The sequence below is a fragment of the Cavia porcellus genome, unplaced genomic scaffold (genome assembly GCF_034190915.1).
Source record: "Cavia porcellus strain 051 isolate PalLab524CR breed Dunkin Hartley unplaced genomic scaffold, mCavPor4.1 scaffold_3, whole genome shotgun sequence".
Lineage (NCBI taxonomy): Eukaryota > Metazoa > Chordata > Mammalia > Rodentia > Caviidae > Cavia > Cavia porcellus.
Window position 1 is genome coordinate 82,123,577 of NW_026947486.1, and position 12,840 is coordinate 82,136,416.

General features: G+C 35.0%; 1 protein-coding gene across 4 annotated transcripts in view; it reads right to left on the reverse strand.

The window, feature by feature from the left end:
• Cul4b (cullin 4B) overlaps positions 1 to 12,840 on the reverse strand; it is a 53,595-nt gene that overhangs the window by 13,895 nt on the left and 26,860 nt on the right. For all 4 annotated transcript variants that reach the window (XM_023563237.2, XM_023563236.2, XM_023563238.2 and 1 more), the window contains exons 4-12: positions 7,067 to 7,170; positions 6,506 to 6,575; positions 4,962 to 5,035; positions 3,807 to 3,969; positions 3,561 to 3,650; positions 3,186 to 3,268; positions 2,509 to 2,576; positions 1,247 to 1,365; positions 261 to 453 (exon numbers count right to left, since the gene is read on the reverse strand). In XM_023563237.2, coding sequence (XP_023419005.1) covers positions 261 to 453; positions 1,247 to 1,365; positions 2,509 to 2,576; positions 3,186 to 3,268; positions 3,561 to 3,650; positions 3,807 to 3,969; positions 4,962 to 5,035; positions 6,506 to 6,575; positions 7,067 to 7,170 — 964 coding nt within the window. The remainder of the gene's footprint in view (positions 1 to 260; positions 454 to 1,246; positions 1,366 to 2,508; positions 2,577 to 3,185; positions 3,269 to 3,560; positions 3,651 to 3,806; positions 3,970 to 4,961; positions 5,036 to 6,505; positions 6,576 to 7,066; positions 7,171 to 12,840) is intronic.

Sequence of the window (12,840 nt, forward strand, 5' to 3'; positions counted from 1 at the left end):
TAAAATTGGATCCCTCCCGCCTCAATCAGCCTCCCTAAATGCTAGGATTTCAGGTGTCCACCACCTTGCCTAGCTTGAAGGACTTTCTTAAATCTCTTATCTTTCTTAAATCTTTATCCTTACAGACACTTTTCGGATTGTTTTTACTAACTAAGCAGCCCCAAATAAATGAGGTGCTGGTATAGCACCTTGTCAAAATTTCAGACTGAGTTTCTGAATAAAAGAACATTAAAGAATGAGCAAAAAGACTGGAAACATACCTATAAGTTCAGCAGGTTTATTTGGTCTTTTGTTAATGAATGTTTCAAATGCTTCTTTCATAGCATTAATAAATTTTTCATTCTTCAAAAAGCAGATATCAATTATATGGTCAACTTTATCTTTAAAATCCAGCAACTCTTGAACCATAGTTTTATCCTTTTCAGGATTAATAACAATAGTGCTTCCAAAGGCCTAAAAACAAAAATTGCCACAGGACTTTTAACTACAATGAAAATAATAACAAAATCACATTCTAACTTGGCACTTAATTTAAAGATCCTAAAATATTAAGACTTTTTGAACTGAGGAAATGAAAACATAAAGTGTTATTAAAACAAGTCAAAATGATACCATTCATCTATAATCACAAAAATAGTAAGGAAATGACCAGTACCTACACAATATCCTAAGAGAGTATTATCAGAACCCTCTAGGATCCCATTCATTCATTCATTCATTCGTAGTACTGGGGATTGAACCCAGGGCCTTCACGTTGATTTATAACCCCAACCTTCTTTAAATTTTGAGACAGGGTCTCACTGAATTGCTTAGACTGGGCTTGAACTTGCAATCCATCTGCCTCAGTCTCCCAGAGTGCTGGGATTACAGGTGTGTACCACCATACCTGGCTTTTCCTTGTTTTTAAGAGAACTCAGGTTTGATTTTCTTTTTTAAAAAAAAGGCTCCAGTGTAAAATTGAAGGAAGGAAAGAAAATTGTGAATTCAAAGAAAAGTCATCTTTCCAAATTCACAGCTTTATGTTTTAGAACTAGAAATCAAGTAAGTCACCAATCAGGTTTTACTGCCGATATGATACAAACTGTCACTCACTCTCAAGATTAATTCTCAAAATTCTTTTACATGTAAAAAAACCCTTAAATTTTCCTTAATAAAAATGTGGATCTAACAACAAATGATTGCTGGTACTCAGTCTGGTTATACAAATCATAACCCATGAGAGATGCCACAGGCAAACTGTTAATACCTTTATGTATTCAATCCATTGCTGCAAGAGAACCTGAACTCCACCTCGAACTCTGCTGAAGAGCTGATACAGGAGGGATAAATCTTGAATTCGGTTCTCATCAAGGAGGTTATTTAAACCTGAATTTTGAAACATTTTGGCATTAAGATATAGCAAACAAAAAAGGCTAGTTATTTTAATAAAATTTCAGTTAAAATTATTGTGATACTGGCTTGAACTATGTATAAGTAGCCTGTATGAGCTGTAATGTACAGATTTCCTTTGAAATAAACCCATATATAACTACGCTTCTGGGTGAAAACTAAATATAGCTAACTTAGTTGATGATATAAAAAGCTGACTGTATAAGCCAGTGGTGATGAACCTATGCTACACATGCCAGCATGGGCTGTTGGTATCACTGAAAGTTCTAAAAGGTTCGCCATCACTGGTATAAGCACTTGTGTCATTTATATGGTCGAATCAGATTACAAGCCAATTCATAAAAATTGGTCTACACAAGTATATATTTCAAATACCTCATATATACAATATCTATATTATGTCTAACATTTGTATATATAGCTATACTGCAGAGTACTGATTGTGGTCTGTGATACATCAGATAAAGAAGTTATCTATGCTGCTTATAAGAACCCCATGGTTGGTAATAAATCAAAAGCATGCAAGAATAGGTCAAATTTAAATGAGGATCTATTGCACTGTATCTGCTTTTCAGAATGAAATAATATAATTGTATTGTAGTCTAAGTATACTCATTTTAAACCAAGTGTGGTGGCAACCCATAGTCCCAGCATTCTGGGAGGCTGAATCAGGAAGACTGAAAGTTCAAGCCCACCCTGGGGGAGTGAGATCCTACCTCAAAATAAAATATAAAATAAAAAATGGCTGGAGATATAGCTCAGTACAAAGGCCCTGGTTTTTACTTCCAGGACTACAAAAAAATTCACTGTTTCTTTTTTCTTTGGGGGGTGAATCCTGGGCCTTGTTCGTGCTAGATAAACACTGTAACACTGAGTTATATTCCTAACCACCTCCCACAATTTCTTTACTTGAATCAGTGATTCCTCTTCTCAGTTCCTATATCTTTCAGTTACAGAAACTGGCACCTCCATAAAGTTTACCACAATAAACACCAAGAGTTGTGTCTATCCTTAGTAATGCAGCCACATGCTTATCAAGATTTTAAAATGAAATATTTAAAAAAAACTTTACTAGTTTGCCATTACCTAAAGTCATCTTATTTATAAATTGCCAATTACCTTTTTGAAGAATCGCTGTTAGATGTTCACCTAGAAGTTGTTTTTCTACGGTAGCAATTAATGATTTCCTATAAGGAAAAAGTTTAGAATTACTGAATTTGACATTCTAAAAATGTTAATGCCTCTCCTCAGGATAATAATCAAACAGCTCATTTTATGTTAGTTTTAATATTTTTACCCTATGTAAAAATTTAATATTGCTCAAAGTTACTCGTTTTATTCCCAGAAGAAAAATAGTATGCATTTCAGAATTTGATTTACATCATGAAGTGAATGTCTCCATGGTCTTGCTGTGGCTAGCTTTTTCCAAGATTTTCTGCTTGTATTAGGATGGCAAAGAAGCTATTTATGCTTCTTATAGGGATAGCATGGTTGTTAATATTTAGAAAAGTACATAAAGTTTTTCCCATGACCACCCATTGAATTTTAACCAGCCTAAACATTAAGATCACATCTGCCTCTAATACTATTTTAAAATTATGTCCTGAACACACAATCCATAATCAAATCCTTGAATATATCTTACTAGCTAGGGAAAACAGTAACTTGAAGTATGCTTTATGAAAACAATCATTAAAGTCTAAACTAATGCTTGAAAATAGTTACTAACATGCCTCAAATGCTGTAAGTGATTTAACAACATTTTAAGACTATTAGGCTGAACATGTAATACTTACTGGGTAGTCTGATCTAAATAAGTAATAAGTCTGTCTGCTTCTTCTTCTAGACGTTTGTTAACATGATGAAGATATTCAGGAACCTACAAAGATAGTATTTTATATTATTGTTTTCCTCCCCATAAATCATTCAGAAAATGTCAAGTCCAAAAGATCCTGGGAGCAGCCCTGTCAAATGTGACAGGGTTGAATCATATGTAAAATTACAGGTAGAGTTTATGATCCAGAATTCTGGCCTTTAAGAAGAAAGAAAAGGAGCACCTAAGTGAGAAAAGAGCATCATAAGCTTGGGAAGATAAATGCAAAGGGAAGTTTATGTTCTACAAAGTAAGGTTTATTGTAAGAGACAGTAGATTAATCATGAATTTTAAATACCTCTCTTTCTTGCATTAACTTTTGGCCTTCAGCTGCATAGAGCCGGTTAGTTTCTTCCAAAAATCGTTGTTCAAAAGAATCTTGATAAATCTGGGAGAAAAGAGGAAAATAAAGTTCATTTATTTATTATTTTTAGCTCATTTATGTAATAAATACTTACCAAACATCCTCTATGTGAACAGCATCATGAATACGATTTTTAAACATGAAACAAGGGACTGCAATCACCTCTATAGTAGTACTTACTTGCAAATCAGAAAGCATGCTTAAAAGGCTTCGAAGTAAACTTCTATCAATTGCTTCACCATTCCTTTCCCTCTCAATCAAGAGAAGAATGCCATCAATTGTCTTATTCTGGACTTTCTGATCACTTATAATATGAGCCCTAAATAACTCCAGTCCCATGTCCCTAAAATATAAAACATATAATCCAAATTAACTGACAATACCACTTCTGCAGACCCTTAAATTTTTACCTCAAGTTAGAGTTCCAATTGTAAAAGGATAAAACCCACACATTTTAAAATACACATTATTAAAGCATACCAGAAACTCACTCTGCCTTTAATGAGAATTGAGACTGAATGCTTGTCTTCCTCCATAACTAAGTTCTTGTTTTGTTTTGGTATTTGGTATTAGGGATCAAACTTGCAACTTTGCGCTTACGAGGCAGGCGCTTATCCCTGGCCTCTAAGTTCTACTGTATTATTTCCTATTCCTTCCTTGATAAAATCAAGAAATAAAATTAGTTCTAGTGCATTAAACAATTTTCACTGTACTGGTATTAAAAGCTTATTTGGTCTTACATTAACTGGCTCCAGTACTCCAAAACCAGTGAACTCTGATCATTGCTATAGATACATGATAGACACACAGTGGAATGAGTTGTTCACTATACTGTCCTATTTTTGTATATGCACAAATTTTTTCCATAATATTGTTAAAAGAAAATAAGGAAACTTTTTTTGGAGATAGATCTCAATGTATAGAGTTCAGGTTGGCCTTAAATTTACTATGTAGCCCAGGCTGGCCTCAAACTCATGGCCATCCTTTTGCCTCAGCCTCTCGAGTGCTGGGGTAAGAAATGTAGACTACAATGCCCAGCAAAAATGAATAAACTCTCTATCAGCAAAATGATTTATTTAGAGATACTCTAGAGGAAAATTTTAATCCTCTTGCCTAACAAAAAACCTTCTTAATATGCTCAGGGCATATAAGCTATCTTTAATATCACCACAGGCAAAATATAACTGAGTCGGTAAGCTTTCTGTAAAAGGTTAGAAGCCAAATGTAAATTTTCAGAATATTCACAGAACTACTTGCTCTTTCAGTAGCTTAAGTAACACTACGATTTGTAATATAACTTTGTAATATTCAAAATTATTTTTCTCACATGCTTACCAAATGGACGGTAGCATTGAATTCTGAAGAACGTAAGTTCTATCCAGAAACAAAAAAATGCTTCTGATCATGATCTGTCAATGAAAACAAGAAAGCAAATGATTTTTATTCTTTTATACTTTTACACTTATTTTTGATAAAATAACGAAACTGAAGGGTTTTTAATACTAGACCAACATGTAGATAGGATGCAACATGTAGATAAACACATATACCTGAGAATATACCCATACTATTTTCATTAAGCTATTTTACTGTCTTAATCTTGTGGGTTCTAGAAAAGAGACACTTAAAAAATGGCCATCTGACTTCTTTTGATACTTGAAAAATAACTAAAAATAAAAACAAGGAATCAAAGGAAGTCTCATGTAATTCTACCCTAGCAACAGTACTTGGGAATGAAGCTACCTTAAAACTGTACCTGTAGCACAGGAGTGAGGGACTTCCTCCAGCCACTGCAGGAGGTAAAGCATTTTAACACTTTAATTTGCAAAATATAAAGAATAAACTAAATGTGTAATACCAGCACTTGGGAGGTTGAGGCAGAAGAATTGCTATGACTTCAAGGCCAGCCTGAGCTACTCAGCAAGACCTTACCTCAAAAAGACAAAACAAAAAGAATAAACTAGGTCGGGCATGGTGACACACGCCTGTAATTCCAGCACCTGTGAGGCTTAGGCAGGGGATCCCCAAGGAGTTCAAGGCCAGCCTATAATTGCATAGTGAGACCCTGCCTCAAAAAACAAACAAAAGTAGAGAATAAACTAATACTAGGCTAGGGAGAAGGAAAAAGGTTGTGATCTGAATAAACTAAAATATCATCAGGTAAGGGCTGGGGATTTAGCTCAGCAGCATAAGTGCCTGCCTGGCAAGTGCAGGTCCTGAGTCAATCCTCAGTACCAAAAGTAAGTAAGTAAATATCATCAGGTAATCATACAGTGAATGGAGAGCATGAAGACTTACTGGAGATGTAGATCAGAAATAAAGTACTTACCCAGCATGAATGAGGTTCTGGGTTCAATTCCCAACACCCCCCAAAGACTGAGAGACAAAATACAACTTTTTAATGTAATAAATAATATTCTGGCTAGGTGTGACAAAAATAAAAAAATGACTCTAAGATGCAAGTCATTTTGAAGTATTGGCTTACCTTTAGTTTGCAGTTTTAAAATTTAAAAACTTAATTAGTTTCCAGTTCAGAAAAAGAACAGTTATAAAGGCAGTCTCTCTATCGAAAAGCTTTTAAAAATAACATTCCTGCCAGAAGTAGTTATACACACCAGGAAACCCAAACTATTCACAAGGCTGAGGCAGGAAGATCACAAGTTGGAAGCCTTCCTGGGAAATTTTCAGATCTCATCTCAAAATAAATTTTAAAAAAGGGCTGCGGGTGGAGAGTGTAGCTAAGTGCTCCCTGGATTCAAACCTCAGTACCAAAAAAACAACCAAACCAAACCAAACCAAAAAAACAAACATTCCTGTACTTGAAAAGAATTTTTTTTAAAAGATTGCTTGGTTGAAATGTGATACTTTTGCCACCTTACCATTTGCCTACAATGGTTTTGCCAGCATCTATCAATCTTCTTTAGAAAAAGAACACTATCCAATGAATCCATGAGGAAAATGTTAAAGATATTTTAAAATGGTTAATATAAGTAATATATGCAATGTAAGAGAACATTTATCTTATATATGGAATATACTATGTAAGAAATGAAACTCAACAGTAAGGACTGAACAAAATATGATTTCTTAATCTGCAGAAAGTTTAGACCCCACTAAAAACACCTTTAAAAACAAGTCAAAAAAATCTTTTTGAAAAGTCTTAAATATAATCGAGCATCATACTTTCAATTTATGATTTTCCTCAGATTACCTTCCCTCAAATGGATATGTTAGGACAAAAGAGTAAACACATAAAGAAAATTTATTCATATGAATACAACATGTAGATTTGGATTCTAAAGCTAAAAAGTCAGAAATTTACCTCTTTAGAAACACAAAGGATAAAAATAACACACCCACAAAATGCGTGCATTCACTTTAAGCTGAGTAATGGAAGAAGGGAGAAAACAAAAATGTAAGGCTTTTTTAAAAAAGGATATTCTCTGAATTGATGAATCTGTGCTTTAATGTGATCTTCACAAATCTGTCTCAGTTGTTTGTATAAGTTTGCAGAAATCTTGTAAGAACAGAGATTTTCTACAGCCTGAAAGATTAAACACATACTTTCTTAGGAAGACGATGGGCAGAGCTGCTTCTTAATTATTTACATAAATTCTCATTATTTTGTTATTTTTTACCACATTAAAATGTGCTATTCATTTAGGACACAAGGTAAAATGGCAAAGTATGTATGTAAGTGGTAAAATTTTTCATGACCAATGTACTACATAAAAAACAAGTTAATATTTTTATTTTTGCTGTACAGGTTAAGGAGGGAAGGAAATCAAGTTTCAATCTGGGAGGATAACTAATTTATAGCAACCGCTATATATAAAAGCTGTGTTATTCTTTAAAATGTTAATTATTTTCACAAGCAGAACTCTATTTCAAGTTTAAAAATAATTTCACCAATTGATTATGTATCAATCTATCAGGTACTTCTATACAAAATGAATTAAAATTTATTTATACTTCCTTGGGTATACTTTTTTCTAAGTGGAAATTATTGCCAGCAGTATTAAAATGAGCATGGTATAATTAAATACCAAGAAAATTTCTCCAATCCTTCAGTTAATAGAAGTTTTAAAATGTGCACCATTTGAATAAACATTAATTACAAAAGAAATTACTGCATTTTTACAATGAAGTGATAGTTGAATTGGTTTCCTATTATACTCAAGTCAATAAGCTTCAGATCTCAGTGAGTTTCTCACCTTCACACCAAAATATTTCAAATTTGAAACAAATGTGGCAACTCTCTGGTAAACTCTGATATAATCTACAATTCCAACCCGGAATAACTGAAGTACAATACCAACATTCCTTTCTCACCACAACAGAAGACAAAAATCCTATTAAAATGAACTCCAGAGGGAGCCTCAAACTTTGTTGAAGTGGAATTTATAAATATGTATACAGTGGATGTCACACTCTTAAGTGTGCAGGTCCAGTAAATAAATTAGCAGACGAAATGAAAGCTTAAAGGAGCCTACTTATACTACTGGAGGGAAGTCTTACCAGAAAACAATAAATCAATTATATTCAGCAGCTCTGGAGCACTAAGAAAGCCGAGTCTCCTCTGGCAGCACTCCACTCCACGCGACCTGGGGTTAGGCCACGAATACCTCAGGGTATCGTAGTATTTATTTTATGTGCCTCTGTTCACACTGGTCTATTTCAGACTTTCTTCTTTCTTCCTTCAGTGTTTCATTATATTTCAGTGTTCCTTTTGAATGTCTGGCCCATTTTCTCAGTATTTTTCATTCTCCTACCTAAATTCTGTCATATTATTTAGTGTACACTGCATCTTCTTTGCTTTTCCCACTTCTAGAACTTCTCTAAAATCCTGTTTATCCCATTTCCTTCTGTTGTGTTCTTTCTCCCATAAACCAGTTAGGGACATAGCTATTTATCTTCTCACAGGAAATACATGTACACCCACTTTTTCCAATAAGTTCTTAGTTGCCTCAGCTGCCAGTGAATCTCACAGGACTTGCATCACTCATACTACCTTGATTTATCATTAAGCCAAAACTATTTATCTTTTTTTTTTTTTGTCTTTTTCCTTTTCATCGGTACCAGGGATCGAACTCACGACTGTCTGCTTCCAAGGCAGGTGCTTATGCCGCTGAGCTAAATCCCCAGCCCCATTATCTTTTAATGTGTATGTCCTGACTTCTTGACTCTCTTTAATGTCAGAAAACACTCCCATGTAATCAGTAAGTTCTTTAGTACTTTTTTGGTTTTCTAAAGCACATAAATTAAATATTCTTAAACTAATGTGTGACCATGTGTGGCGGCACACTCCTAAAATCTCAGCACTTGGGAGACTGAGGCAGAAAGATCATCATGAGCTCAAAGTCAGTCTGGTCTACACACTGTGACTTCACAGGCAGCTCGAAGTACATAACAAGACCGTGTCTCAAAAAACAAAGCAAATCACAAACAAAAGTATCTATAACTGTTGTTCGTCTACCAGAATGAGAAAACTAGCCAGAAAACATGTAATTACAACAGTATGCTAGGTGCAGAACTAGGGATAAGCAAAGAGATGAGGCCCTTAACCTAGCCTTTAAAGGACTGCAAGTCAAGAAAAATTTTCTGGGTAGAAATAAAGAGGCAGTTACAAAGACCTACAGAAAAATGAACAAAAAACTACAAAGAACAGTGAGACGAAGCTAGGCCTTCACCTACATTTAAATGGGAAATGGTTTAAGAAGTAAAAGGTAGACTGGGGTGTAGCTCGGTGGTACAGTGCTTGCCTAGCATGCATGAGGCCCTGAGTTCCATTCTCAGTACTCCAAAAAAATAGTTTGAGGCAAGAAAGGCACAAACATCTAAGGTGAATTTTAAGGGTCAAATATTAATGGAAACACTCTACTCTCTTAATTTAGCCTCAACTACTATATAACACAAACCAAATCTTCCTTCCTTCCTCAACGACCTGCCATCAATTAGTTCACATGTATAGCACTGTTAAGGGTTATCTCTTAATAGGCCTAAGTAAAAGGTGAAGGATAGGATCAAATGGTTCATGATCTTTTCTCACCTAAAAAAACACAAATATGTAGACTTGTTCTTACATTTATAAAACATTTCTGGAAAGATACTAAAAAAACTAATAATGTTGCTCAAGCAGTGACTAGCCAGATGGTAGAAAGATGGGGAAGAAGGGAGACTTGCACTACATGCTTGTAACGGTCTTAGATGCTCCCTCCACCCCATCAAGCCTCATGTGCTCATAGGTGGGGATTTTGGCAGTGACTGGATCATGAGTATGCGATACTAGATTAGTCCACTAATTGATTTAGCATAGTTCTGAGTGTGGGCAATAGATTTATTAAAGAGGGAAGGCCAATCCTTAGAAGCACCAACAATAAACTTGTAGCCTGAATGGAATAAAAAGGGAAAGAAGGAAGACTCGCTGCCTCCTGCCTGCCACAACACCCTGCCTTGGAGCCAGCCAACTACAGACTGAAACCTCTACAATCTGTGAGCTAAAATAAACCTTACTCCATAACTTGTGGGTTTTAGGTCTTTTGTCCCAGCAATGACAAAGTAACTCAGACAATGCTATAGTGCTTCTTGGGCTTTCAACCAGCTAAAATATACTAAATACTCTTTCTATCTTCTGCATCACACCTCTTAGCTGAGTGCGCATCCAAGGCCTGGTCTTGACTCATGTCTGATTACAACCTTCTACAACTCTGTGATCCAAGTACTTAGCTTTCCTTAATTTTGAACAAGGTTGTTCAGAGCAATCATGTATGCCAAGAAGACTTTTCTGTTCTTCCAAAACTTTATAAAACTTTTTGACCCTATGGTGCAGTAAAAAAAAAATTGTATCATAATCCACTGCACATAAACTTTTGTATTGAAACAAAATCTTTGCAAAATGATACATCATTATTACGTGTGACACACTCTGTGATCTTCTATTACATTTCTTTTTCAAAATGCTGACTAAAGGGCTGAGGGTATAATTCAGTGATAAGAACACATGCCTACTATGCCAAGGGTCTGAGTTCAATTCCCAGCACTTTTATATTAATATGCACATACATGCAAAATACAAACTAATAATTTCATGAAACTACTAGAATATGAGGACCTTACAAACAAATCAAGGTGTCTGGAGCTCTCCACACAGTAAGCTACTTAAAGAGTTTGAGATAAGCTCTATTTTATTGTATATCTTTGAAATGTGCTTCTAGAGATACATTAGTTATTTTATATTTCACTAAACACTTTGAAATCTCTGGAGTTTGGTCTAATATATTTATTGCTAAAATAACCTCATGTCTCTCAAGTACCTATTTGTATTAAACAGATTCTAGATAGTTTTACAAGTTCTTTAAATAAAACTTCTTTTTACTTAACTCCCAACCATTAGTGGCAAATATAAGGTCTCAAAATCCTCTGAAAGTAGCCAAATATAAAACATTCTAGCAAGCTTTACCTTTATTCCTTCAAATCCCAGCCCCTCTCCACCAAATTCCATATGCATTAAAAACTTGTTTAAAAACACACGTGCCCCAAAGAAAATAAAAATGTGAAGCAAATGAAATGCAATGGTTTACTTAACACACAACAAGACAGAATCTACATTCCTGCCATGGTGCTGAACTCTAATGCTCTGCTTAATGGGCTGGACTTTAATTTTCCAACTCGACATACAAAAAAGGAAAGCTCACCAAAAAGCTTTTCAAAAACTGTTAATACTAGTAAAATATAAGTTATAACGTTTTGCAAAAAAATCTATCATATAATGAAACAAACTACTATTCTTTTTTACATCTAATAAGCAGGACTTAAGTAATTTGAAAACCATCAAGGACTAACAATTTACAATTGCACATGTTTTCAAAACAGCAGTGATAGTACTCATTAACAATTCAGTATAGGAAGGCCTAGTGGTGTACACCTATAATCCCAACACTAGACAGGCTGATATAGGAAGATCCCTGTGAGTTTGAGGGCAGCCTGGGCTACAAATAGAGTTCAAGGCCAGTCTGACTGCAGGCAAGACTCTGTCTCAAAAGAAAAATTCAGTATAAAGATGCATAATACATAACAGACTGAGTTTAAAACATTAATAGGTTGTTGACAGCAGTTAAACAGACTTACAAAGAATCCAACACCTAGTGATCAACACTGTTAAGAATTTAATCTAACTTGCTCTCCTATAGCCACTGGCTGCTTAAAAAAAATCAGACTTTCCAACAGACACTGAGATGGACAATTTCCTTTTTTGCTCTGGTCATCTATTATAAATGAATATTATAAACGAATCATTCATAGAAAAGTTCATTATTTAAAATTTATTTCAGAAAAAACAACCAGAGTTCCCATTATTAATGATGGACAAAATTTTTTATCAGAATTGAAATACGGACTAGCAGTAAGGGTAAACCTATGGTAGGGGTGCCACAGTGGGTAGTTTATTATCATTGAAAGTACAAAAAGTTCTGCCATCACTGGACTAGACCATCTTCCAAGATAATAGCTAGACATTTATGCTAAGAATACATGTTCTTTTTTTTTTGGTGCCGAGGAAAACAAGACTTGGAGAAGTTACTCACCGAAAGTTTTATGATTAACAGCAAATCTGTAATCTAAGGCACATAACTCAACTTAGGTTAGTGCATTTAATCACTGGTCTATTTGCAGTCAATCAGCAGCAAACAACCTCATACTCCCAGGTACCTGGAAATCTGAGGGAGGAGGACATTTGAGCCCAGGAGGAGTTCTCAACCAGCCTGGGCAACATAGGGAGACCTTGACTCAACAAAACAGAACAGAACAGAACAAAACAAAGAAAAAGGCAAAAAAATGAAACCACCAAAGAAACTAAAGCCAAATTATTAACCACTGCCTCACTCCCCCAAGATTTCAAGGTTGTAAGAAACAATACTTTTAAATCTAGCTGGGCATGGTGCCAAACACATGTAATCCCAGCACTCAGGAGACTGAGGCAGGAAGATTGCTGTGAGTTCCAGGCCAGCCTGGACTACATAGTGAGATCCTGTCTCAAAGAAAGGAATTACTAATTTTAAAACTTGGTATAATTTTTTTTTTTTCTTTTTCGTTTTTATCGGTACCAGGGATCAAACTCACGACCGCACACTTGCAAGCAAGGCCCTTATGCCACTGAGCTAAATCCCCAGCCCCAGGTATAATTCTCTTTATTAAAAACACAAAACCGGGGCTGGGG